Source organism: Herpailurus yagouaroundi, unplaced genomic scaffold (genome assembly GCF_014898765.1).
Source record: "Herpailurus yagouaroundi ecotype Mexico unplaced genomic scaffold, PumYag 188, whole genome shotgun sequence".
In the NCBI taxonomy this organism is placed as follows: Eukaryota; Metazoa; Chordata; class Mammalia; order Carnivora; family Felidae; genus Herpailurus; species Herpailurus yagouaroundi.
The window spans coordinates 21794113-21820464 of record NW_024412419.1 but is presented as its reverse complement, the minus strand read 5'-3'; the positions used below and the strand labels follow the sequence as shown (position 1 = coordinate 21820464).

General features: G+C 46.9%; 1 protein-coding gene and 1 long non-coding RNA gene across 6 annotated transcripts in view; one reads left to right on the top strand and one right to left on the bottom strand.

Moving 5' to 3' along the window:
• Window positions 1-26352, bottom strand: part of DPYSL5 (dihydropyrimidinase like 5) — a 103872-nt gene that overhangs the window by 32850 nt on the left and 44670 nt on the right. For all 3 annotated transcript variants that reach the window (XM_040496271.1, XM_040496268.1, XM_040496269.1), the window contains one exon: window positions 24168-24432. In XM_040496271.1, the coding sequence (XP_040352205.1) occupies window positions 24168-24428 (261 nt within the window). In that variant the 5' untranslated portion in view covers window positions 24429-24432. The remainder of the gene's footprint in view (window positions 1-24167; window positions 24433-26352) is intronic.
• LOC121044233 (uncharacterized) lies at window positions 17837-25184 on the top strand. Of its 3 annotated transcripts, XR_005797212.1 has the most exons (4): window positions 17837-19063; window positions 19407-20087; window positions 23882-23942; window positions 24759-25184. It is a non-coding gene; the product is annotated as an uncharacterized LOC121044233 (long non-coding RNA). The 3 variants fall into 3 exon arrangements; XR_005797211.1 differs by lacking the exon at window positions 24759-25184 and having other exon boundaries at window positions 17840-19063; window positions 23882-24178; XR_005797210.1 differs by lacking the exons at window positions 23882-23942; window positions 24759-25184 and having other exon boundaries at window positions 17847-19063; window positions 19407-20229.

Sequence of the window (26352 nt, the reverse complement as noted above, 5' to 3'; positions counted from 1 at the left end):
GGACTGTTTTCAGTGATGAGAGTCTGAGTTATTTTTTTCTAGTTTTCTGAAATTTACTTAATAGAATCAATTACTTTATTTATAATATCTATTTTAAACATAAATTTGGAAGAAGCTAAAAATTACTTAAAGTTTAGTTAACCACGCTTGTGTGTTTAAAATATTTTCTTTTAAAGTTATGTAACATTTCAACCATACGGTAAAAGTATAGAAAATAACACACAGGCATGAACCCACTAGTCAAACATAACAGATGTTAACATTTTGCTGTTGTTTAAAACACATTTAAAAAAAAATGAAATACAGGGGCGCCTGGGTGGCTCAGTTGGTTAAGCAACCGACTTCGGCTCAGGTCAGGATCTCATGGTTCATGAGTTCGAGCCCCGTGTCAGGCTCGGTGCTGACACCTCAGAGCCTGGAGTCTGCTTTGGATTCTGTGTCTCCCTCTCTCTCTGCTCCTCCCCTGTTCATGCTCTGTCTCTCTCTCAAAAATAAATAAATAAATGTCAAAAAAATTTTTTTTAATGAATAAATGTTAAAAAAAATTAAAAAAAAAAAAAAATAAAACCAATACAACCAAAACCCTCCATCCTGTTCCCTGTCCCTCTCCCCTGAGGTTGATCATCCCATCTCTGTTTTCATGCTTTTACTATGTTTGTTTCGTGAATGTTAAAAATGTACACCAAGTACTATCCGTACCTTTTTACAACATGCTTTTTAAAAATTCAACATCTTTAAGATTTGTTTCTTCCATTCTAATTAATTGTATGAATACTCCTCCGTGTACACATTCAGTTCTAATTCATGGGCATTTACCACTACACATGGCGCTTGAGGATTCTTGCACACACATGAACGGTCTCCACTTTCAGGGTATACGTCGCCCGGAAGTGGAGTTGTAGCTTCGTGCACATGTGCACCCCCAATTATACCACGCGGGGCCACGGACGGGCTAACTCACCAGGGCCTCCTGGAGCCTGGTGGCTGACGAAGTCTGCCCGTTTACCAACGCAAGCCCTTAATTTTTTACATACACTGCTGCCCAGCCAAGCATCCCCATTGAGAATGTGGCATTTGTTTTAATCGTGAATGTGGGACTACACATCTCTCACTATTAAGTTAACACGGACACTGGGACTATTTGTTTAACCAACAGACACAGCATCATGATGCACATTTGGCAGAGATGAAACCTAATTTTAGTGTTTCAAAGGGTTACCATGATTTGTCTCTGACATATTTGATATTCTGCTGGATAAGTCTGGATTTGTCTGATGCCCAGTAATGTCACCTCCATTTGTTTCCTAATAAAATCCAACATGCTTAATGGGGATCCATTTTCTGACCGACTTTCCAGGCATACACTTGGCAAGAACTTGTACTGAAACTAAACCTAAACCGGATATAAATGTCATCTTTATGCTTCGGAAGTCATCGCACGGACCCCTGTGGGGCACGCAGGGTCTCTGTATTGACCAGGGCCATGCTCAGCAAGTTGGAAAGAAACTTCAGAAAAATAGGACTTATTTGCTGCCGTCACAGTATTGGAGAGAAGAGTGTACTGGCCCTCCTTGCCTTTGTCAGGACAGAGCTCTCTGGAGAATCACTTACTTATCATCTTCTGCATTGCTGCAGCTCGAATCACGTTTTGCTGGTTTCCCAGTAGCAATGGTTTTTTTAATCTTCCAATTTCACCCCCCTGCCCCTGCCCTGCCACCCTTCTGTCAAAGAAGCAGCTTGTTCCAAGGCTGAACCAGTAAGTCAAGGCACAGACTGTGCTCCGCTGTTGAGAAGGCACTTGAGCCAGAGATAATTCGTGGGGTTTTTCACTGGGGAAGAGGGAGAGGGGCTTCCTGGAGTGTATTTTCATATAGCACATAGAAAAGGGGTGTGTTTGGGGGGGGGAGGTGATTGGAATCGGAAAAGCAGGATCTGCCGCTACCTAGACCTATCGATCAAGGGCAACTTAATCTTTAAAGGGGGGACGCTACAGCACTGAGAACCAAATAACAAGTATTTGGATGTGTTTTGTAGGCTAATGAGCGTCAAGCAAACATTTCTACATTTCCTAATGCAGCTGGGAAAGTCGTCGTCGGTTCAGCTAGATCTGCTTCTCTTGGAATCACCAAACCAGTTCTTTTTCTTTGCACATGAAAATTCTCTTCTTTTATTCACAATCTCCCAAAGTACAAGAGAAATAAAATCACCAGCTTGGTGATTCCTCTCTTGCTCGGAGTAACTTCCTGCACCATCAGGGATCTGTTGGTTGCTTACTGGCCCTTTGGAAAGCCTTCCCCCCGCCCCCGAATATTTACCTCTGAGAGAGAGAGAGAGAGAGAGAGAGAGAAAGAGAGAGAGAGAGAGAGAGAGAGGCAGAGCATGAGCAGGGGAGGGGCAGAGAGAGAGGGAGACAGAGAATCTGAAGCAGGCTCCAGGCTCCGAGCTGTCAGCACAGAGCCCAAGGGGGGGCTCAAACTCACGAACTGTGAGATCATGACCTGAGCCGAAGTCAGACACCCAACCAACAGACTGAGCTGCCCAGGCGCCCCTGGAAAGCCAGTTCTTAAATACCACTCAAGTCCTGGAACTTGAGAAGCTTTCTAAAAGGAGGACCTGAGCACTTCATCAAGTGAGATGATACATCTATGGTACTTAGAACCATGCCTGGCACTCAGTAAATATCTTTCTCATCCTGAAACACAAGCCCACCAGCCAGGGCCAGCTTTGTGGGCTGTGCAGCCCACAGTGCCCTGCATTTAGAAGGGCTCTGTGCTTGGATTGTTTAATGTTTTGCTGTCGTCATCTTAAGTTTCTTAATAATCTTTTAAGAAGGAGTCCCACCTCTTTATTCATGACACTTGCCTGATGTAGGGTGATGAGACTCTTAACAGGCTTACACTTAGCTTTACTGCCAACTCAAGCCAGCTCTCTGACAATTCCCTTCCAGGCCGCTTGAGTGCTGACCTCTGCTCTGACCACTGCCCCATCCATTCTCCTTCGGAGTCACCCCAACCTCTTTCTATCAAATGCCTCTTTTCTGTGAAAAAACAAAACAAAACAAAAACAAAATCAACCCTAGCTTTTCTGCAGAGCATCCATTTGATGTGTGATCTGTCCCTCCCGCTACATACAGCTCTCAAGTCTTTTCTCCACCCATGATTTACAGCCTGTTGAGCAGCTTGCAGCTGACTGGTTTTCTCCAAACTGTGCATTTGCAATTAATCGCACTCCCAAACTTCCTTTTACTTTCCATGCCTACCTTCTGGGTCCATGGCCTCTCCCACACCATCTGGGGCCTGGTCCCACCTCTGATTTTGCAATGCTCTTACCCTAAACATTACCATATCTAAAACTCGCACTTCATTCTTTGATTTTTCTGCAGAGAAAACAGGCAACCTTCAGTTACAATGCATTTCGAGAAAAGGACATTTTCCCACATTTAATCCGCCTGTCACGTAAAGGCATTTTAATGTCATATTTAGAGGCAAAACCGTATAGTGACAAGAATCAGCCTCTAAGGCAGGCAGATCCAGGTTTAAATCCTAGTTGTAAGACACTTACACTTAGTTGTAAGACCTTGGACAAGCTGTTTAATCTCTGAGCTCCATTTCCTCATTTTTTAAATGTTTATTTATATTTGAGAGAGACAGACGGAGAGAAAAAGACAAGAGCATGAGTGGGGGAGGGGCAGAGACAGAGAGAGAGAGAGAGAGACAGACAGAGAATCAGAAGCAGGCTCCAGGCTCCAGGCTGTCAGCACACAGCCTGATGCGGGGCTCAAACCCAGCAACCATAAGATCATGACCTGAGCCGAAGTTGGATGCTTAACCGACTGAGCCACCCCGGTGCCCCTCCATTTCCTTATTTGTAAAATGAGGATAATAATATATACCCATGGGGTCACAATAGTTAAATGAGATAATGCATGTAAAGTACCTAGTGCAGTCCCTGCACACAGTCGGAGCCCAATAAATGGTAGCGATTATCACCAGTAAGCATAACTTGTAGGTAGCACTAATGTGCACACCGTGTGCCCTCTATCACGTGTATCAGATGGTCCAGAAAGGTGAGAAATGTAAGCACCTGAGGCACTTAGAGTGTGGCTGGCAAACAGGACAAGAAAAAGCTTCATTTGTAATAGAAACGACTGCAAAGTACTGTAAGAGTACAGGGCAAAGATAGCATTCCTCCTGATGACACCATCAAGTGCAAATAGGCGGGCCGAGAGCCGGAAGGCGGGCGTGATGGAGGATAGGCAGCACACCTGTCTGGTTTGGGCCAAGGCAGGTCTGATTAGGACCGAACACGTGAGGACCTTGCCGAACCTGGATTCTGTCCGGTCAGCAAAGTTCAGCAGCTCGTGTGCTGTGCCGCTGGGGGTCCTGAGGGAGCTTGGGAGGGGGCGGTTAGGAGCACATTTACAGACAGGACGCTGGCTACACCCCCAGCCCTGGACGCGTCTGTGGTCACAGCAGGCTTCTGGGCAGGGGAAGAACATGACGTATGGCTTCGGAACATGACTCTGGCTGTGGGGTGCCGGCTGCATTGTCATGGCCCTGAATCTGGGGGTGGGGACGGAAGAGACAGGTGGAAGCTGTTTCTCAGAAGACAAAGAAGAAGAAAAGGAGTTTTCGTTTGCCTTAAGATAGAGCTGAGTGTCAACCCAGTGGAGGCGAACGTCACTAACAGTAACCGACGCCCCCTGAGCGTGTGCTCTGTGCCCCGTGAATTCTCACAACGACCCTGCGAAAGAGGTGCGTTATTGTGCCCATTACTCCGATGAGGAAACCTGAGGGCTGATCTTCATATCTATTAGGCTGGGAGGCGCCACTCTTTCCATCCATTCAAGAGGGGCGGGTAACAGAGAAAGGAGGAGATGATCAGAAGGGGTCCCAGACCCCTTAGCAAAACGGGAAGTGGAATCAAATTCCCGGAGGCAAGGGGTGGGAAAATTAGGAGTGTGGCACTGAGCCAATGCTCCTATGGGAGTCACACGCAGAATCAACTAGGGAGGGCTGGAACCAACATGCTGCTCTGAGGGACCGGTGAGGCCGGCAGCGGGTGCAGGGGAAGCAGCCTGGGAGAACGGAGGGAGCGGGGAGCCCAGGGAACAGGGCTGGCTCGAGGCAGAGGTCCAGCACAGCATCAGGAGGGAGGCATCTCAGGGCTGGCCCAGAGTTTGGTTGGGGCTTAGAGTGACATTTGCATTTTTGCGTTCGTTAGCGGTGCGTGGAGGCAGGATCTCAACAGGTAGACTCGGGACGCACACGCTACCACCACGAGCAGCACTGCTGAGGAGTGAGCGAAGGGTCTGGGATGCGGTGTGAGATCCCCATCTCCCCTCCTCCCGCCAGCCTCAGCAATAAAGAACAGGCCTGACAGCCTGCTGCAGGGAGAAGCTGGGTCGCACGCAGGTCAGGAGGCTGGCAAGAGCCCTCCTCCTCCTCCCCTTCTGTCTCAAATTCCTGAGTACAAAGGGGCTCTGACTCTCTTGGGGGCTGCAGCCGCCCGGTGGCCTGGAAGGGCTACCCTGCAGGAAAGACAGTTCCTGAGCTCTGGGATTCCCACCCCTGGAGGCGCCCAAGGCAGTGGAGAGTCACCCCTACCATAGGGACTTTGGATGAAACTTGACCCAGGGAGGATCTCCTGGACAGCTGCCCCCCCAGCCCAAGGACCTGGTCCTTTTCTCCCCCAGGGCATGGGCTGCTCCAGGAGCGGGTCACACAGCAAAGTACTTCCCTCATCTAATCTTCACAACCACCACGGGCAACAGACGTTTTCCTCACCTCAGTGTTTGAGAGGTGGGCCAGAACTGGGGTCGGTATCTTCCCTCCAAATCCCATACTCTTCTGTAATGCTCAGAACAGATCTGACGCCTGTGAAACAGTTACGAAGCACAGAATCTCACAGCCTGGGGTGATCTCACCCCTGCATCAGGGTCTCCCAGAGGGAAGACTTAAAATAGACAACTGATAAGGAAGTACATACATCAGCCCTAACATCTTGTCGTTTCTGGAAGCAGGGATACATGCATACCAACTGGTGGGAGAATGTAAAAGCATGCATGAGACGATGCGCGTTTTCATGGTTAAGACATTTCCTTTAAACCATGGAACGAACTGTGTTAATTCCCAGACACGGCAGATGAGCATGTTGCGGGGACACAGAAGCAGCTTGCTCAGTAGAAAGTGACATCACTCTCACCGAAGCCAGCAGACCACTGTGGCAGTTAACGGCGCCTGAACTCACACTCAGGAAAGAAATTAACGTTTACTGATGGCCTACTGTGTGCAGTGTTCTTAATATTTATTATCTTTTTTTTTTAATTTTTTTTTTCAACGTTTATTTATTTTTGGGACAGAGAGAGACAGAGCATGAACGGGGGAGGGGCAGAGAGAGAGGGAGACACAGAATCGGAAACAGGCTCCAGGCTCCGAGCCATCAGCCCAGAGCCCGACGCGGGGCTCGAACTCCCAGACCGCGAGATCGTGACCTGGCTGAAGTCGGACGCTTAACCGACTGCGCCACCCAGGCACCCCTATTATCTTTTTTTTAAACGTTTATTTGAGAGAGAGAGAGAGAGAGAGAGAGAGAGGGAGAGAGAGGGAGAGAGAGGGAGAACGCATGCAGGGAGTAGGGTATGGGCGGAGAATCCCAAACAGGCCCTGCACTGTCAGCGCAGAGCCCGATGTGGAGCTCAGACTCACGAAGAGTGCGATCATGCCCTGAGCCGAAACCGAGAGTCGGATGCTTAACCTACTGAGCCACCCAGGTGCCCCTTAACATTGATTTTATTTGCTCCTCAAAATGAGTCTCTAATTGAAAGCAAGGACTCAGACAGATATATGTGTGCACAGCATTATTCATGACAGCCAGAAGCTGGAACCAACCCAAGTGTCCAATGGTGGACAGACTGATAAATAAAGTGTGGTATATATGAATGTTATCCAGCCTTAAAAAGGAAGGAAATTCTGACGCGTGCTACAACACAGTTGAAGCTTGAGGGCATTACGCTAAGAGAGATAAGCCCATCACAAATGAACAAAGACTGTATGAACCTACATATATGAGGGACCCAGGGTGGTCAAACTCACGGTGACAGAAAGTAGAATGGTAGTTGCCAGAGGCTGGGGGTGGGGAGAGGAGAATGGGGGAGTTATATTTACGATGGGTACAGAGTTCAGCCAGGGAGGATGAAAAAATTATGGAGACAGATAAGAAAACAGGTAGGGGCACCTGGGTGGCTCAGCTGGTTAAGCATGCGACTTCAGCTCAGGTCATGATCTCACAGTTTGTGAGTTCAAGCCCCGTGTCGGGCTCTGTGCTGACAGCTCAGACCTTGGACCCTGCTTCAGATTCTAGGTCTCCTTCTCTCTCTGCCCCTCCCCTGCTCACACTCTGTCTGTGTCTCTCTCTCAAATATAAACACTAAAAAATTTCTTTTAATTAAAAAGAAAACAGGCTCAGAGGAAGTCACACAGCCAGACTGAATGAGGGTCCATCTGATTCTAGAGCCCCCAAGTTTCTTTTACATTATGCTGCCCCTTCTAGAGCTCAGGATAGCCCTGACCTGACTGAGGGGCTCCCTGGCTCCAAGACTCCTCTGTGAGAAGCTGGAGAAAAGCCCAAGTGAAATTGGACCTAACTGCAGTTTAGAAACAGAGGGGTAGGTGGGGCTTGGGCTTGAATTACAGGGCTCAATCTGAGAATTGTGCCAACATCCAAAATTATGAAATGAGGAGCTCCAGGCTTCTCTCTGATCCAGAATGATTATCTTCACTGCCGAGCATCCAATTTAAATTCATTGTGTTTAATACAAAGCCACAGTACAGAGCAGGCTGTCTCCCGACATGCAGTTACCATGGAGACTGGAGATGATCCTCAAACGGAGTTATGTGGCGGAGAGAATGTGCTGCCAGCTTCTAAGAAGCCAAGGGGCCTGGGGAAACCATTCTAAAATAGAGCCGCACAGAGAGGCCCTTTGTCAACCGCCTCCTTAACAGACCCCTTCTAATCCCAAAGCGGGAAAGTTTACAGGCATCAGGGCACGACCATCTTTTTTGTTTTTTTTTTTTTTTTTTTTTAAAGAGAATCTTTTTTTTTTTTTTCCAACGTTTATTTATTTTTGGGACAGAGAGAGACAGAGCATGAACGGGGGAGGGGCAGAGAGAGAGGGAGACACAGAATCGGAAACAGGCTCCAGGCTCCGAGCCATCAGCCCAGAGCCCGACGCGGGGCTCGAACTCCCGGACCGCGAGATCGTGACCTGGCTGAAGTCGGACGCTTAACCGACTGCGCCACCCAGGCGCCCCACGACCATCTTTATTGTACGTCCAGGCTGCCCATGGATGCCAGAGAGGAGGGATTTATCAACAATCCAGAAATAAGCCGCATGTCACCCACCTTGCTCTCTTTTCCTCGTCTACTCTGATGTGGGTGAGTTCTCATTTTGGTTCCAAAGCTAATCGATAACAATACCATCAAACTGCCGAGGGAGGCTGCCTTGGGGCTTCCCTGGATACATGGCATCCAGGAATGGGGCTGGAGTCAAGGTTGGGAGGCAGGCAGACCTGTCCCTGCACCGATTAGCATGGATAGCAAGAATTTCACTCTTCTGAGACTCAGCATTCCCCCCTGGAGAGGAAGGATAATAAGATGATATTAAGTGTGTGTGTGTGTGTGTGGGGGGCTTTAAAGATCAAAATAAGTGGATGATGGATACAGAAGTGCTCTGACAAATGGGCCTGAGTCCAGGCCTGACAGCTCAGCACACCCTTCTTGTAGGAAGCAGGGGACAGAAGCTCATCTGTGGGTCCGGGTGGAGACCCATGCACCGCCAGGAGCCACCTGGGGACCTGGGATCCCAGAGCCCGTCAGAGGCTCAATGTGCTCCATTGTGAACTCTCTATTTTCCACACAGCAGGAAAAAAAAAAATGCTCTTTGATGGTCCAGTAAGTCTAGGGCATAGAGATTTGGAGCTAGAGTACTCTCCCAAACATGAGTTCTAGAGTATCTTAAGCCTGGCAAGTGACTCAGGCCAGTCCACCAGGCCTGGTGGTAAGGAGGGACACCAAAAAGAATGGAAACCTGACGGGGGCAAGGATGGGGTGGCAATGGCTCAGTGGTTGCAATTCCAGTCCGCAAAAGTTTTATACTCCTCCAGTTCGTTCGGTACTCCCCAGCCTACCCCTATTTGCCATTGACCAACTGTAAGGCAGAGAGGGAGCTGAATGGCTCTTCCCCGTGACGTCATAGCCCAGGATCGTGGAGGACAATATCCTCCATGGACCTGGACCCCCAAAACCCAATAAAGTTTCTTTTAACACACACACACACACACACACACACACACACACACACACACACACACACACTCATAGCTTCCTCCCCCCGCCCCACCTCCAAACAACTTAGGAAAATTTTATGTTTTTTTTATTTATTTATTTTGAAAGAGACAGAGATGGCACAAGTAGGGGAGGAGCAGAGAGAGAGGGAGAGAGAGAATCCCTAGCAGGCTCCATGCTGTCATCACGGAGCCCAACGTGGGGCTTGATCCTATGAACCATGAGATCATGACCTGAACTGAAATCAAGAGTCGGATGCTTAACCGACTGAGCCACCCAGAAGCCCCAACTTGAGAAAATTAAAACAATTTTCTTAATGTTTATTTTTGAGAGAGAGAGAGAGAGAGAGAGAGAGAGAGAGAGCAGGGGAGGGGCAGAGGAAGATGGAGACACAGAATCCGAAGCAGGCTCCAGGCTCTGAGCTGTCAGCACAGAGCCCGATGCAGGGCTCGAACTCACAAACCGTGAGATCATGACCTGAGCCGAAGTCAGACGTTTAACCAACTGAACTGCCCAGGCACCCCCCAACTTGAGAAAATTTTAAAGAAAGGTCTTAACTTTTAGCTGACAGAAAGGGACCACGCTAAGGGCAGAGAATGTTTACCAAGTATGTGATTAATGCACTCAGTGTACAGTTCTCTTCAGTTTTTGGTTTACTGCCTGCACTGAAAAAGTTTGCTCCCAAAGACGAAGTAGCCAAAAGAACTTTGAAAATGAAGAAAAAGCTGGAAGACTTACACTCCCTGCTCTCAATTCTTACTGTAACAAGCATTAAGACAGGGAGGTATTGGTGTAAAGATAGACAAATAGATCAAAAGAATAGAAAAGAGAGTCCAGAAATAAACCCACACATAGATGGTCAACTGCTTTTTTGACAAGGGATAATAATCTTGTCAACAAATGGCACGGAACAATTGGACAGCCATACACAAAAACCCCTCCATCCTAACCATATACCATATACAAAAACCAACTTAAAATGGATTATGGACCTAAATGTAGGGGCTAGGGTTTTCTAATGGAAAATTTAGTAAATCTTAGTGACCTGGAATTTCACAAATATTCCTTGATCACAGTGCAAAAAAGAAATTATGAACAAAAAATCGATAAATTGGGACTTCAAAATTTTAAACTTTTGGGGCATCTCGGTGGCTCTGTTGGCTAAGCATTCAACTCTTGATTTCGGCTCAGGTCATGATCCCAAGGTTGTGAGATGGAGTCCCACGTCAGGCTCTGTGCTGGGCGTGGAGCCTGCTTGGGACTCTCTCTCTCTCTCTCTCTCTCTCTCTCTCTCCCCCTCTCTCCCTCTGCCCCTCTCACCCACTTGCATGTTCTCTCTCTCTAAAACAATTTTTTTTTAAACTTTTGCTCTTCAAAAGACACTGTTCAGAAAATAAAGAGGTAAGTCACAGCCCGGGGAGAAAACATTTGCAAAACATATACCCAGTAAGTGACTTGTAACTAGAAAATATAAACAACTTCAATAACCTAATAAAAAGACTAACAACTCAATTAAGACACGGATCAAAAGATGTGAACGTTTCACCAAAGGCATACGGAATCTATACATGTAAAGACATTCAACATTAGCCACTAGAGAAATTCAAATTAAAACCACAAAGGAGAGGGGCGCCTGGGTGGTGCAGTCGGTTGAGCGTCCGACTTCAGCCAGGTCACGATCTCGCGGTCCGTGAGTTCGAGCCCCGCGTCGGGCTCTGTCTGGGCTGATGGCTCGGAGCCTGGAGCCTGTTTCCGATTCTGTGTCTCCCTCTCTCTCTGCCCCTCCCCCGTTCATGCTCTGTCTCTCTCTGTCCCAAAAATAAATAAAAAACGTTGAAAAAAAAATTAAAAAAAAAAAAAAAACCACAAAGGAGAGCTTCTGGGTTGGTGAACACATGCAGGTGTAGGGACAATGGTGCATGCGGAGAGGGCATGGAAGCTCCACATCTCTTCCCCCAACCTCGCCCTGTGCACCTTTTCCATCTGGTTGTTCCTGAGTTATATCCTTTTGTAACAAACTGGTGATCTCGTAAAACAAAACAAAAACAAAAGACAAAAAACTCACAATGAGGTATCACTACACACCTGTTAGAATGGCTTTTGGCTCAGGTTATGATCCCAGGGCCATGGGATCGAGCCCTGCATGGGGCTCAGTGCTGAACGTGGAGCCTGCTTAAGATTCTCTCTCTCCCTCCCTCTGACTCTCTCTCACTCTCAAAAACAAAACAAAACAAAACAAAACAAAACAAAACAAAACAAAACAAAACAAAACAAAAAACTGATCATAACAAGACGGCAAAGATGTAGAGCCCGTAAGGTATATAAAATGTTACAATCAGTTTGAAAACTAGTTTGGCAATTTGTTAAAAAGCTAAATATACACCTACCACATGACCTAGACACTCCATTGCTAGGTAATTACGCCAGGGAAATATACATATGTCTGCATAAACACTTGTACACAAATGTTCATGGTAGCTTTATCTGCAATAACCAAAAACTTAACAATGTTGAGTGAAAGAAATCAGTCCAAAAAAAGGAATACATACTGTATTATTCCATTTACATGAAAACATGAGAAAAGGCAAACTAATCTATTGTGACAGAAAACAGATCAGTGGTTATCTGGGAGAGAGAAGGATTACAAGGGCCACAAAAAACTTTTGGGGGTGATGAATATGTTTATTATATCAATGGTGATGGCTTCACATGCGTTAAAATGTGTCAAACTATAGACTTTAAAGATGTGTGGCTTATTGTATGTCTTCATTTGTTGAAGAAAAAAAACCCCCACAGATTAAAATAAAAAAAAGATGGTTTCCTAGGTTACCTAATCATGAACTTCTTTATTCTATTCATACTCCTCCTCAAAAGAGTTCACCCACAGGTATTGTTTAATTTTCATTTAATTTAATTTTTATTTTTTTCAAGTTTTATTTAAGTAATCTCTACACCCAATGTGGGGCTTGAACTCATAACCCTGGGATCAAGAGTCACATATTCCTGTGACTGAGCCAACCAGGTGCCCCTAATTTTATTTTTAAATATTGAGAATGCTGTGGAGAGTTTAAATCTAAACACGAAAATTATTTATGGATTAGGGGATGGATTCCTTAATCTTTAATGGCATTTCTAGCTCTAAAATTGTGTGTGTGTGATTGAGCGTGTGTGTGAGAATGTGAAAGTGTGTGAACGTGTGTATGAAAGAGAAAAACTGATCAGTGACAAAGTTTTTACTATGGTTGACCCATAGTTTTGTCTGGGCGTAGTCACTAATTGAGGATCACTATAGCTCCTAGTTTTTAATTAATGAGAAATAAAGGAGATCAGAAGGAGAAAAAATGTGCTTGGCTGCAGTGATAACTTGAGGGAATGGTGAGGCGGAAACCACCGGGGGAAGAGATGCGGCATCCCAACACATTTCTACCTGTCAGTGTGGGATTTTAAGACGCGCCTTACATTCAACACAACAACAGGACAACTTCAGACCCGAGGCAACTACAGCGAGGTTTGGGAAAAGAGATATTTTCAGTGAAGATTTTTGAAGTTTTCGGGGTGTCTGGGAGGCTCAGCGGGTTAAGTGTCCCACTCTTGATTTGGGCTCAGGTCATGATTTCACAGTCTGTAAATCTCACAGCACAGAGCCTGCTTGGGATTCTCTCTTTCTCCCCTTCTCTCTGTCCCTACCCAGCTCGTGCTCTCTCTCTCTCTCTCTCTCTCTCAATAAACAAAGAAAAAAGATTTTTGAAGCTTTCCATGGGCTGTGTTCAACTATTTCTTGAACGACTAAAAAATATGCAGGTTTTAAGAAAAGAAAAAGAAGAAAGGAAAAAAAACACACCATTCATGTACTACGTGTCACTGAAATATACATACAGTAGATGATGTATTTTTCGTCTCTTTTTTTTAACATTTATTTATTTTTGAAAGAGTGAGAGTACGAGTGGAAGAGGGGCAGAGAGAGAAGGAGACACAGAATCTGAAGCAGGCTCCAGGCTCTGAGCAAGCATTCAGCAGAGTCCAACGCAGGGCTCGAACCCACGAACCGTGAGATCATGATCTGAGCCAAAGTCGGACACTTAACCGACTGAGACACTTAGGCGCCCCTTTATTTTCTTTTTTTAAACCTCAAAGGATGGGAATATAAAAGCAGAACTTCTCATACGAGGTATGAGAGGTTTCCAGTACCTCTAGGATCACAGAGGGGGCGTTTATTTCTATTCTATTAAGATTCAATAATCTCTGTATAGATAAATTCTTTGCAAACACTATTCTAGAAATTGAGGAGTTGCCCGGTCACCACAGGAGATTTTTTTCCAATATGAGATATAAAATTTATAAGAAACGATAGATTTCCTCTTACATTTGTTCTAAGAAGGGTCAACTTGGCCTACATTTTGCCTCCCAATTAATGTGGACATAGAAAGAAGTTGCCGGCAAGGTTTTGTTAAACAAGATAACTGATCTGAAGCAGGGCATCTTTAAATAGCTCCTGAGTGCCTGCAGAGTTTGACTGGCTATTTCTGCTTTTAAGAGAAAGAGAGAAGAGAGAAAATTATCTGGAATTCATCACCATTACTATTAGGCTCCATTTGAAACCGAAAACACACATCATTAACCTAACAGTAGAAACGGAATCCAATGTTTTAGTTCCTGTGTGATGCCTAACAGTTAAATATGTAATAGGCTCAGGAGGAAATTGTACAAATGGTTTTCCAAGGGTTGGTCCTTGATTAGCACAACTGGGTGATTGATGGATTGATTTAATGGACCCTCATAGAGTCCTTAGTAAGCACTGAGTATTATTTTAAGTTCTTTACAAATAGGAACTCAATTAACACGCATAAAATACTATTATAATCTTCCATTTTCCAGAGAAGGAAACTCAGAGACAGAGAGAGGTGAATTTGTCCAAATCACACATCTAGTAAACATGCGCTGAAATGCAGATTCCAGTGGTCTCCCCGTCTTTGCTCATTACTACCACACTGCTGACATTCACCTGTTTCTGAGAACAACTACTCTATGTTTCAAGCCATGTGGGTCTGTGGTGGGTCATGAGCTAAAGATAAACGGTGGTCTCTGCCCCTGGAATATTCCTCAATCTAGCTGGAAGACAAACTTTCCACACAAAACAATTCGAAAGCCCCAGATGACAAATTATTTCGGCTGGGGAGGAGACAGTGGGATCCAGGATCTGAATTAGCTGGAGGCAGGACGTGACAGGAGTTTGGTTAAGCCTCGAAGGTTTCCATGGATGGTGGGAAGGGACAGCAGTGGGGAGCATGGGATGGTCACAGGGAGAGAAAACCACCTTTTGCTGATGCATGGGCACGTGTTGCGAATGCGGACTGCATGGACAGGTAAGGTCAGATGGGGAGCTGCCCAGGGTGAAGACCCAGACACCCGAACTTGACATCTGAGACCACAGGGAGTCACAGCAGGGTCTCAAGCAGGAACGTGACATGAGGCACAGAGAGCTGTGAAGTGGAGGGTGGCCAAGGTGATTTTTGATTTTTTTTTTTTTTTAAAGTAAATGTGGAGTCTTAAGTAGTTTAAGCAAAATCGGTGAGGTGGGGGTAGACGAGGGTAACAGTCTGTAGGATGGCCATGGTTTTGCATGTGTTCCCCTTCACCAACCGTAGGCAGGGGACTCCCAGGGAACCACACTCTGTACATCCCTCCCATTAAGTGTGGAAGGGGCCCCGTGAATCAGATGGGACGCCATTACCCCCGGGTTATGTCATATGGGACAGGTGAGGATCTCCGTGCGCCGAGGCTAACCAGGCGAGCTCTTTCTGGCAAAAGAGATTCTAAGTCAGAACGATTTGAAACAGGAGAGGGAGGGGCGCCTGGGTGGCGCAGTCGGTTAAGCGTCCGACCTCAGCCAGGTCACGATCTCGCGGTCCGGGAGTTCGAGCCCCGCGTCAGGCTCTGGGCTGATGGCTCAGAGCCTGGAGCCTGTTTCCGATTCTGTGTCTCCCTCTCTCTCTGCCCCTCCCCCGTTCATGCTCTGTCTCTCTCTGTCCCAAAAATAAATAAATGTTGAAAAAAAAAAAAAAAAGAAACAGGAGAGGGATTCAAAGTGCAAGTCTCCTTCTGGCTTTGAAGATGGAGGTGGGCACGTGGTAAGGAAATGGTGACAGCCTCGAGGAGCTGAGAAGGGCCCCCAGCAGGTGGCCAGCAAGGAGTCGGGGACCTCAGCCCTCAAGTTGCTAGCGACCGAATTCTGCCACAGGCAGGTGAGCTTGGCAGAGGACTCTGAACTCCAGATGAGAAAGCAGCCCAGCAGACACCTTGACTGTTTCTTTGTGAGACCCTGTGCAGAGGACCCAGCCACACTGTGCCGGGACTTCGGACCTACAGAGCTTGGCGCTGGTAAACAGGTATTGTTTTAATTTGTCGTGAAGTAGAAAACCAGTACAACGCCTGCCAGGGTGCCAGGTTCCACTGGAAGAGGCAGGAGAAGGGATGACCTCCAGGTGGCTCAGAAGGGGAAGCCACTTCATGAGGCACTCGGTGTGACTGTAAGTGATTCAGAGGAGGGAGGGGAGCCCAGCTGTGCTGATCCTGACCAGCACAGCCGTGCCAGAAGGGTGGCAGGTCGGCGGGAAGAACAGGCATGGTGTGGCAGCATCTGGCCCAGGAAAACACGATGGGAGGAGGGTGGCTTTTGAGAGAAGGCCCATCAGGATGTCCTGCTGGCAAAGCTAGGGACCCAGGCAGCACAGGGACTAGACGGGCAGTGGAACAGTTTCATCGCAAAGCTAAAATGGGTGGGTCTAAGAGACCGAAGACAGAGCCAAGGCCAGGCCTCGGGTGGACCCAGGCAGTCACACCCTAGGGACCAACATTTATCATTTATCGTACGCACGCTCTGTGCCAGGCACTGTGGGAAGTGTCTTTCATGCATCCTCCTTTAAAGCCCCACGACACCCGTTTGTAAATGGCAGAAACTGTCAACATCTAAGGAGGATGTTTGTTACTCCTCCGGTGACGGGTGGGGTTTTACAAAGCCACCGTTTCAGGATGGCAAAGAGCTCACTCCGCGGTCTGCAATGCACGTCAGGTCTGTGACGATTTCGTCGGGTCCAGGCCATAGCGTCAAGGAAACTACCTGTATGCAGCCCACTGAGAGGTAGCTGGCGGTCCGAGAGGGGTGACTATCCAACTCTGGGGTTTCAGGAGAGCCCCTGAGTGGCGTGGTGAAAATGGTGAAAAGGCCCTCAGACTGAGAAACTTGCGTTCTGGCCCAGTTACCTCTGAGACTTGGGGCAACTCATGCATTTTCCATCGATGGGAGGGTGGAACTAGATTTCTAAGGTCCCTTCCAGCTTTTTACAGGAATGAAGACATAAGTGAATTCGGGAGCATTAATTAATAAGCCAGACCATAGGAACCTGGGTCCTGATAAACAGAGTTATTGCAGAGCTAAAAGACTGGAAAAACATTTTGGCCCGGATTAAACAGAAATGGACAGAGTACTGGAGTCAAGAGAAAAAAAAAAAAAGTGAACACCATTGAAAGGTTTAATTCCAAAAGAGCAAATTTCAAAAGCAAAGTAGAAAAACAGCCTGCCCAGTGGATAAATGGGCTCCTTGGTAAGGATGCTGGCAGGCTGGACACCAAAGGGAATTTATTTATGTACTAGCCTGTCCCATTTCATGAGTCTGCCAGATAGGGCCCGGTCCTCTGCAGTGACAGAAGGGGAGGGAGGGTCAGGACCCTCCACTGGGGGGTGGGATGTGGCAGGCTCTCCAAACCTATGCCATCGAACAGCCCCTTGGCTGATCTCATGCTGGCCCAAGCACTCTTCTTGGATTTGGCTTCTCTTGTAGAAAAGAGTAGATGTCCTGCTGATGCTGATTTTGAGTTAATGGGAGGCTGTCTCTGTGACCAGATGGTCCTGGCACAGGCGAGAGGGAGTCTCTGGGACCACAAAGAGGAACAGACCCAGCCGGACTTCTGTTTAATGACACGTCTATCATGGCCAACTTCTCGCTCACTGATGATGTCAATGGGATACAGACAGGAGGGAAGAACACAGGACCAGCGAATTCTAGCAAGTACGGGCATTCTAAGACCCAGGCTGGGATTTGGGAGCCCATTGACGAGCCTGGAATGTGAATGGAAGGAGAGAAGCAAATAAATAAGACCGGCAAGGGCAGGCAAAGCAGGCCCCAGCTTTCAAAGAAGATGTGAGGGCCAGCTCGGCAGCAGTAACAGCCAGGACATACACTATTCAAAACAGCGGAGAAAGTTCCTTATTAATTCACCTGCCAATGTCAGAATCATCAGGGATGCTTTAAAAAAAATACTGATGATGATTGGGGCGCCTGGGTGGCTCAGTCGGTTAAGCGTCCGACTTCAGCTCAGGTCATGATCTCAGTCTGTGAGTTCGAGCCCCGCATCAGGCTCTGTGCTGACAGCTCAGAGCCTGGGGCCTGTTTTGGATTCTCTGTCTCCCTCTCTCTCTCTGCTCCTCCCCTGCTCACACTCTCTCTCTCAAAAATAATAAAATAAAAGATTAAAAAAAAATACTGATGGAGGAAGAGGCAGACCTAGAGGCACGGATTTCACCGGTCTGGCATGGGCCCTGGGTACTGGTGTCGTAAAAAATTCCCCGAGTCGTTCTACTGTAATTTGTTTCTAAGGGTTGAAAACCACTGGCCAAGATGGTGGTGCTTAATATATTTTCGGAGAAGTGGGAAAGCAGAAAAGGCATCTAGGAAGCTTTTTCCGATTGCCCATGCCTGCCCCCTCTATCAACATCTTAGTGAAGGGGCTGTGCCTATAGCTTAAAAAGCCTGATTCTGATATTCCCACCTCGCTGCGGAGAGCCATTGGTGGGGTGGATCTCAAGACCCTGCGTTAACATTCTTCATTATGTAGCATTAGCTACACACAAGAGAATAAATATAACTTATAAGTAAGTTAAGGAGAATAACAATAAAAGACCTCATGACCCATCTGAAATCCTGGCCTTGCCTCCCCGCGGGAGACAAGCTCTTTCTTCAATGGGGTCTGCATTATTAACAAGCAGGTGGTCTTGGCGCTCCGCTTCCGGGAAACCTAGGTTCTGGGCCGGGGAGGGCAGGGCCCGCAGGTCGGGAGGGTGTGAGGAGGCGGGGAGGAGGATCAAGGGCCCGCTGTGCGCGTGGGATGCAGAGCCAGGGGTGCCAGGCAGCGCCTGCCACAGCGTCTGAAAGCAGGCGAAGCATTTGTTAAAGTGTTAGAGAAATCCCTTTAGACCCAGTACAATGGAGACCCAGATGCTCTCGGAAGAGCCAGGCTTTCAACTGTTTTGTTTTCCCAGCCCTGGCTGCTGCCGCCAAATTGACAGGCACGCAATAGCTTAGGGGGCGCAGAGTTCAAGGCCCCGCGGATCTGTCGGACAAGAACAAAAAGATGCAACTTGATCTCTCTTTCTCTCTAGGCTATAATCACTCGGGTGAGCTTTTCTTTAGGATTATTATTCTATTATAAATCCAGATGCTTCAAGCCAATCAACTGCTACCTTTCTTAGAATGTACAAAGTAGGTCAGCGTTGGTCTATCAGGATGCATGGCCTCTGAATGAGTGCCACAGGCCGTGTGAATAATTAAATCGACATGTCCCTGGAGCAGCACTGCAACAGGAGAGCGTTTTCTCTCCCTGGGAGATGGTCAGCGACTAGAAGAAAGAGGAAGCCCAAGTGTCCCCCTGTAGGAGCACCAAGGTGAAGGGGAAATCCAGGAATGGAGGGGTGGGAATACTGGGGCAGGAAACCGGCTCTTGGGAGGCTGGGAGACTGTGGCAGAATTTTGGGCAGGGTCTATAGATGGGATCCAGGGAAGGTTGAGTCAGGGGCTATGTTAGGAAACAGATGCTCAATATAAGGGCTCGAGCACAAGGGCGTCAAGATCCAATCTTGCTTAGTATGGACATAACAAAGGGTTGGTTTGGGGGATGCCGGTAGCCAGCGTGGCGTAGGATCTTTGGGCCTTTAAACACTGCACAACTAGGGCCTGACATGCACTGGGGGGCCTTAAATCACAGAGGGGCTTTTACGTGTTTTGCAGAGGCAGCTGCTCCCATGGATGAGAAGCCTGGAAAAGATCAGGAGTTACCCACCAACTTGCACAAAGATGCGTGTGCTGGGGTTTCATCGGCTATAAAGAGCTAAAGGCTCTCAGGGGAAAACCTGCCACTCCTGGCTAATGAGGTCCCGGCAGATGACAATGTGAAAAATAAGACAAAGAAGGCCAGCCTGCCCTCTGAGAGGCTGGTAGACAGCGTGGTGACGGCATGGCATCTGACCTTAGACTGAAGGTCTCCCAAGTGGAGACAGGAGCCAGAAAGCTACAATTTTGGGCGCGACGCTCGAGCACACTACAGAATTGACCCCAGCAGGGACCCCGGTGGTAATCAGAGTCCTGTTGGTGGTAAATACTATGGTCTCTCTTATATTACAGCTGGGAGTATTCATTGTTACAATCAGTTGGGAAGATAATTTGGTGGCCTATCCTAAAGCTGAGCGCATGTACCCCTATGACCCAGCAATTTTACTTCTAGGAATGTGCTCGACAGATATGTGATCATACATTTGCTGAAAGATGTACAAGAACATTCATAGCAACGGTATTATTGGCATCGATAATGCCAATATGTGGTACATCAAACAATAAAGCAGTGAAAGTGAGTAAGTTCAATATGAATGAATTTCACAAAAATAATACTGAGCAAAGGAAGCTAATGCAAAGGTACAAACCACTTAATTTTATTTATATAAACAGCCAGGACCAATCTATGGTGAATATACCTAAAATCATGGACTTCTATACTTTAGTTACTTACTTACTTACTTAACTGTATGATGTCTGAATTATATCTCAATTATGCTGTTGGGTTTTGTTTTTTGTTTTGTTTTGTTTTTTTGGTTTCTATGATCTTTTTGTAAAAATTTATTTATTTTCAATTTACATCCAAGTTAGTTAACATATAGTGTAACAATGATTTCAGGAATAGAATTTAGTGATTCATCACTTACGTATAATACCCAGTGCTCATCCCCACAAGAGTCCTCCTTCAATGCCCCTTGTCCATTTAGCCCATCCACCCACCAACACCCCTCCAGCAACCCTCAGTTTGTTCTCTGTATTTAAAAATCTCTCATGATTTGTCTCTCTGTTTTTAATCTTATTTTTGCTTCCTTTCCCTTTTGTTCATCTGTTTTGTATCTTAAATTCCACATGAGTGAAGTCACATGACATTTGTCTTTTTCTGACTAATTTCTCTTAGCATAATACCCTCTAGTTCCATCCATGTTGCTGCAAATGGCAAGGTTTCATTCTTTTTGGTTGCTGAGTAATACTCCATTATACACACACACACACATACACACACACACACACACACACACACGCGCGCGCGCGCGCGCCACATCCACCACATCTTCTTTATCCCTTCATCAGTCAATGGACATTTGGGTTCTTTCACACTTTGCCTATTGTTGATAGTGCTGCTATAAACATTGGGGTGCATGTGTCCCTTCGAAACAGCACACCTGTATCCCTTGGATAAATGCCTAGTAGTGCAATTGCTGGGTCATAGGGTAGCTCTATTTTTAATTTTTTGAGGAACTTCCATACTGTTTCCAGAGTGGCTGCACCAGTTTGCATTCTCACCAGCAATGCAAAAGAGATCCTCTTTCTCCGCATCCTCGCCAACATCTGTTGTTGCCTGAGTTGTTTATTTTAGCTATTCTGACAGGTGTGAGGTGGTAGCTCGTTGTGGTTTTGATTTGTATTTCCCTGATGATGAGTGATGTGGAGCATTTTTTCATGTGTCTGTTAGCCATCTGGATGTCTTCTTTGGAAAAGTGTCTATTCATGTCTTTTGCCCATTTCTTCACTAGACTGTTTTTTGGGTGTTGCGTTGGTGAGTTCTTTATAGATTTTGGATACTAACCCTTGATTTGCTATGTCATTTCAAACATCTTCTCCCATTCCGCCAGTTGCCTTTTAGTTTTGCTGATTATTTCTTTCACTGTACAGAAACTTTTTATCTTGAGGCCCCAGTAGTTCATTTTTGCTTTTGTTTCCCTTGCCTCCAGAGACACGTTCCGTAAGAAGTTTCTGTGGCTGAGGTCAAAGAGGTTGTTGCCTGTTTTCTCCTCTAAGATTTTGATGGCTTCCTGTCTTACGTTCAGGTCTTTTGTCCATTTTAAGTTTATTTTTGTGTATGGTGTAAGAAAGTGGTCCAGGTTCATTCTCCATGTTGCTGTCCAGTTTTCCCAACACCTTTTGCTGAAGAGATTGTCTTTTTTCCATTGGATATTCTTTCCTGCTTTGTCAAAGATTGATTGGCCATGTTTGTGGGTCTATTTCTGGGTTCTCTATTCTGTTCCACTGATCTGTGTGTCTGTTTTTGCGCCACTACCATACTGTCTTGATGATTACGTCTTTGTAATATGTCTTGAAGCCTGGAATTGTGATGCCTGCTTTGGTTTTCTTTTTCAGGATTGCTTTGGCTATTCGGGGTCTTTTCTGATTCCATACCAATTTTAGGACTGTTTGTTCTAGCTCTGTGAAGAATGCTGGTGTTACTTTGATAGGGATTGCTAAGCTGTTTTTTTTTGTTTTTTGTTTTTTTTTCAAACAATGGTATAAAAAGTCAGGATAGTGGTTATCCTTGGTAAGAAGTAGTGACTGGGAGGGGGCATAAGGAGGGGCACTTTGGTGCTGGTAAAGTCTGGTTTCTCAATGTGGGTGCTGATTACAAGGGTGTGTTCAGTTGTGACAATTCTGCATACTTACAGTTTGCATACTTTTCTGTATATATGCTCTGCTTCAACAAAAATAACAGTACGATGACCATAAATCAAACAGGCCTGGCCTGGCTCCAGTACTTGGGGACGGTGAAGTGGATGTGCTCACTCCCTTCAAAAAAGTCCTGCCACTCGTGTACCCTGCAGAAGTTGATGGGGCTGGGGCTCCCCATTTCCTCAGTGAAGCCTTACTCACAGGCCCTGGGGGAATTCTCAGAAGAGAAAGCAGGAAGGGTCTGCCTACTGCCTCTCTTCTCTGGGCTCTGCTAGAGTAGGCAGATTTGGCCCTGGATTCTGGAGTATTAGTCCTGAGCCCATCCTTGCCTTAGAACCGGCTGGGCTACGGAGACTGTGACTCCTCACAGCTCAGCCGTCCGGGGGTCTGGTCTGCTGCTCCTGCAGCAGGATGGGAACGTATCTTCAGGGAGACCTTAGAGGCCAACTGCCCATAGAACTGTGACCCCAAGGCCAGCCTCTGCCTGCCCGAGCCAGACTCCTCAGGGGTGGGTTTGCAGAGCCTCATTGGTCACTGCCTAGCAGGAGCCTCTGAACCCCCAGGAAAATGGATCCTAAGGGGAGACACCTAAGCATGGGAGAAGGGCTCCCTGAGAAGCCCCGGTAGAGCAGAGGCAGCATTTTAGGGTGGAGGGCCGTGGGGATTTGAGGCTGTGGGCCAAAGTAGGACAGAGGGCTGACTACAGCCCCCGGACCGGTAGCTAGTGGATCCCTTTTGCCCAGAGAGTGTTAGAGGCCAAGTCCTTTGTTAGGTCAGACAGTAGAAGAGGCTGCCTCCAGGGTCAGGGACTTGTAGTCCTTGAAATTGATTTAATTCTACATTTAAAAAAATCTTCAGGGGCACCCGGGTGGCTCAGTCAGTTGAGTGTCCGATTCTTGATTTTGGCTCAGATCATGATCTCCTGGTTCATGAGTGTGAACCCCATATTGTGCGCTGTGCTGGTAGCACAGAGCCTTCTTGAAATTCTGTCTCTCTCTCTCTCTCTGCTCCTCCCCTTCTCTCTCTCTCTTTCTCTCTCTCAAAAATAAATAAAAAAATTTTTTTTTTTTAAAAAGGTAAAAAACCTTCATAGGTAACTTTGATGTATAAGCACTGTTCACTTATTCAGTCAACAAACATTTACTGGGTAGTTATTCCGGTTTCTGGTCAGTGCCAGGATCTGGGAAAGCAGAGGAATATCATCAAGGCCATAACGAGCCCACAGTCCGGTGTTCAGGGAGAGGCTGGCATGTGACAGGTAATTACAATACAGAGGAGTGACAGCAATAACAGAGGTTCGGGAGCACAGAAGGGTAAAAGAATCCACACGTGACTTTTTTTGCAAAATGTTAATTTCCTCCTAATTCATTTGGTTTTCGTATTCTGCATTCAGCAACATACCACAGCTCTGGCTCAGCTCAATAACAGTAAATATTGCCCACGACAACTCCCTCTAAAAGAGGCCCCACTACCAGGTTTTTTGGTTTTTTTTTTTTCCAGCTGTTTTTAAAAATAATGAACAAGCTAGGAGAGATAATCCAAGATCGCTAGCCATGTTTGTTTCATAATTACTGCCATTAAAATCATCTAGAAGAAGCATATCTATTTTTCACAATCTTTGGGGAATTAATTTAGCTGATCATCCATAAAGGAGTTCTTCAGATCAATATCACACTCCCTGTCACATACATGCATAGCAACAAACACCAGCTATGATTCTCTTCTTCTTCTAGGTCTGCATTACATGATGTAACCATATAAAAATAAAAATCAGTTCCCGGCCTCGGCACACGGGTAAGTGATGTGATCGGTAAAACAGGCTTACATACTTGCTTTTCAGTAGTCACGGAATCTATGACATCTAGCCTGGAATTTCCTATGTCAGCTGCCACAGTGGCCCCATGAGAGCACCCTCGTCCTTTTAGCAATACAGCAGGGGCATCCTGTTCACATGGGTCTAGTCTGGAGCAACCCCACAAGAAAGGGAAGGAACGCACCTTCAGCGAACAGGAACATTACCTTGGTCCCGTGGTAGAAGTCGTCCACGCATGTAGCGTTCATGAAGGTCTGATGGAAGTGGGTGCTGGTGTCAATGCCTCCAGGGATCACCAACTTCCCAGTGGCATCGATCACCTTGGCCCCTCCGGGGATCATGAGCTCACGGCCCACCTGCTGGATGATGCCATTCTCAATGTAGACGTCAGCCTCGTGGGTGCAGTCATCGTTCACCACCTTGCCTCCCTTGATGAGAATCCTCACGCTGCCTGAATTGGCAAGCATGTTCCTATGGAGGGTGAAAGGGAGGCACCAGTCAAGGTCAAAGTCCCTTTTCACTGTAACCAAGGTCCCACTTCTTCCTATCAGAGTCCAAACCCCATGGGCAGAGTAAGTGAGCAGGGAGGGGGAGGAAGTTTCCCCATGGCCTGAGAACACGGGTCCTACAACCAGCTGGGGTCACAAGCCTCCCACTGACCTCATAGTGAGACTTATTGGGAATCACGACACAGTGGCAGTAGGGGTGCATCCGGGGCCCAAAGAAACATCAGTGTCTACCTTCCCAAAATGATGTGTAGGTTCTAAAGCATTTTCCTATCTACTGTGTTGTTTTAGTCCCAGAACAACCCAAGGAGTGGCATTTTACCAATCAGAAAGCTGAAACTGCTGAGTAAGGGATTTATGGCTTCTCAGTAGCCAAGTCAAACCACAGGTCTTGTGTGAACAGTGTCCCCACTGTACCATATGGTCCCAAAGGTATCAGGGGCTCCCGGGGCGTGTCTCACAGAGCCAAATTCTCCAAGCCTCACAGTTGTTGAATCCGTGTCATTCTTCAGGTGGATTCAGCTCCAGCTGGCTCTCCCATGTCTGCCTCAAGGCCACTACTACCACATTAAGCTCCACAGCTGGCTGCACATGAATAAGCTCATTGGCAGAGCCTTTGCAAAGCACCTGCACTAAAGCTCCACCCCCAGAGATTCAGCTTTATGTGGTCCAGACTGGGTCCCCCAGAACCACTATTTGAAAAAAAGTTTGTGGGGGGGGGGGCGCCTGGGTGGCTCACTTGGTTACGTGTCTGACTCTTGGTTTTGGCTCAGGTCATTATCTCACGGTTCTCAAGTTCGAGCCCTGCATCGGCCTATGCACTGACAGTGCAGAGCCTGATTGGGATTCTCTCTCTCCCTCTGCCCCTCTCCTGCTCTCTCTCTCTCTCTAAATAAATAAATAAACTTATAAAAAAATTTTTAGGGACGCCTGGGTGGCTCAGTTGGTGAAGCGTTGGACTTTGCTTCAGGTCATGATCTCCTGGTTTGTGGATTTGAGCCCCACGTCGGGCCCTCTGCAGTCAGCAGAGCTGGCTTCAGATTCTCTGTCCCCCTCTCTCTCTGCCTCTCCCCCACTCGCGCTGTCTCAGCCTCTCTCAAAATGTTTATTTATTTATTTTGAGAGAGAGAGAGCAAATGAGCAGGGGAGGGAAGGGCAGAGAGAGGGAATCCCAAGCAGGCTCCGCACTGTCAGCGCAGAGACCAATGTGGGGCTCAAACTCATGAACCCTGAGATCATGACCTGAGCCGAAACCAAGAGTCAGATGCTCAACTGACTGAGCCACCCAGGCACCCCTGGAACCACTATTTTTAAAAGCTAGAGAACTTTACCATATGCTTAAAGAAGAATTAATGCCAATCTCTTCCAGAAAACAGAAGAGAAGGAAATGTTCCCAACTCATTTTATGAAACCAGTATTCCTCAGATACGAAAGCCAGACAAAGACAGTGCCAAAAAAAAGAAAACTATAGGGTAATATCCCTCATGAATATACATTAAAAAGTTCTTAACAAGGGGCGCCTGGGTGGCTCAGTCGGTCGAGCATCAGACTTTGGCCCAGTTCATGATCTTGCAGCGCGTGAGTTAGAGCCCTGCATTGGGCTGTCAGTTCTGAGCCTGCTTCGGATCCTCTTTCCCCCTTTCTCTGCCCCTCCCCCTGCTCACACTCTTGTCTCTCAAAAATTAAAAAAAAAAAAAAGCTCTTAACAAAATATTAGCAAGTAGAATTCAGCAATGTGTAAACAGAATTCTACACCATGTAGGGGCGCCTGGGTGGCTCAGTCGGTTAAGCATCCGACTTCAGCTCAGGTCACGATCTTGCGGTCCATGAGTTCGAGCCCCGCGTCGGGCTCTGGGCTGATGGCTCAGAGCCTGAGCCTGCTTCC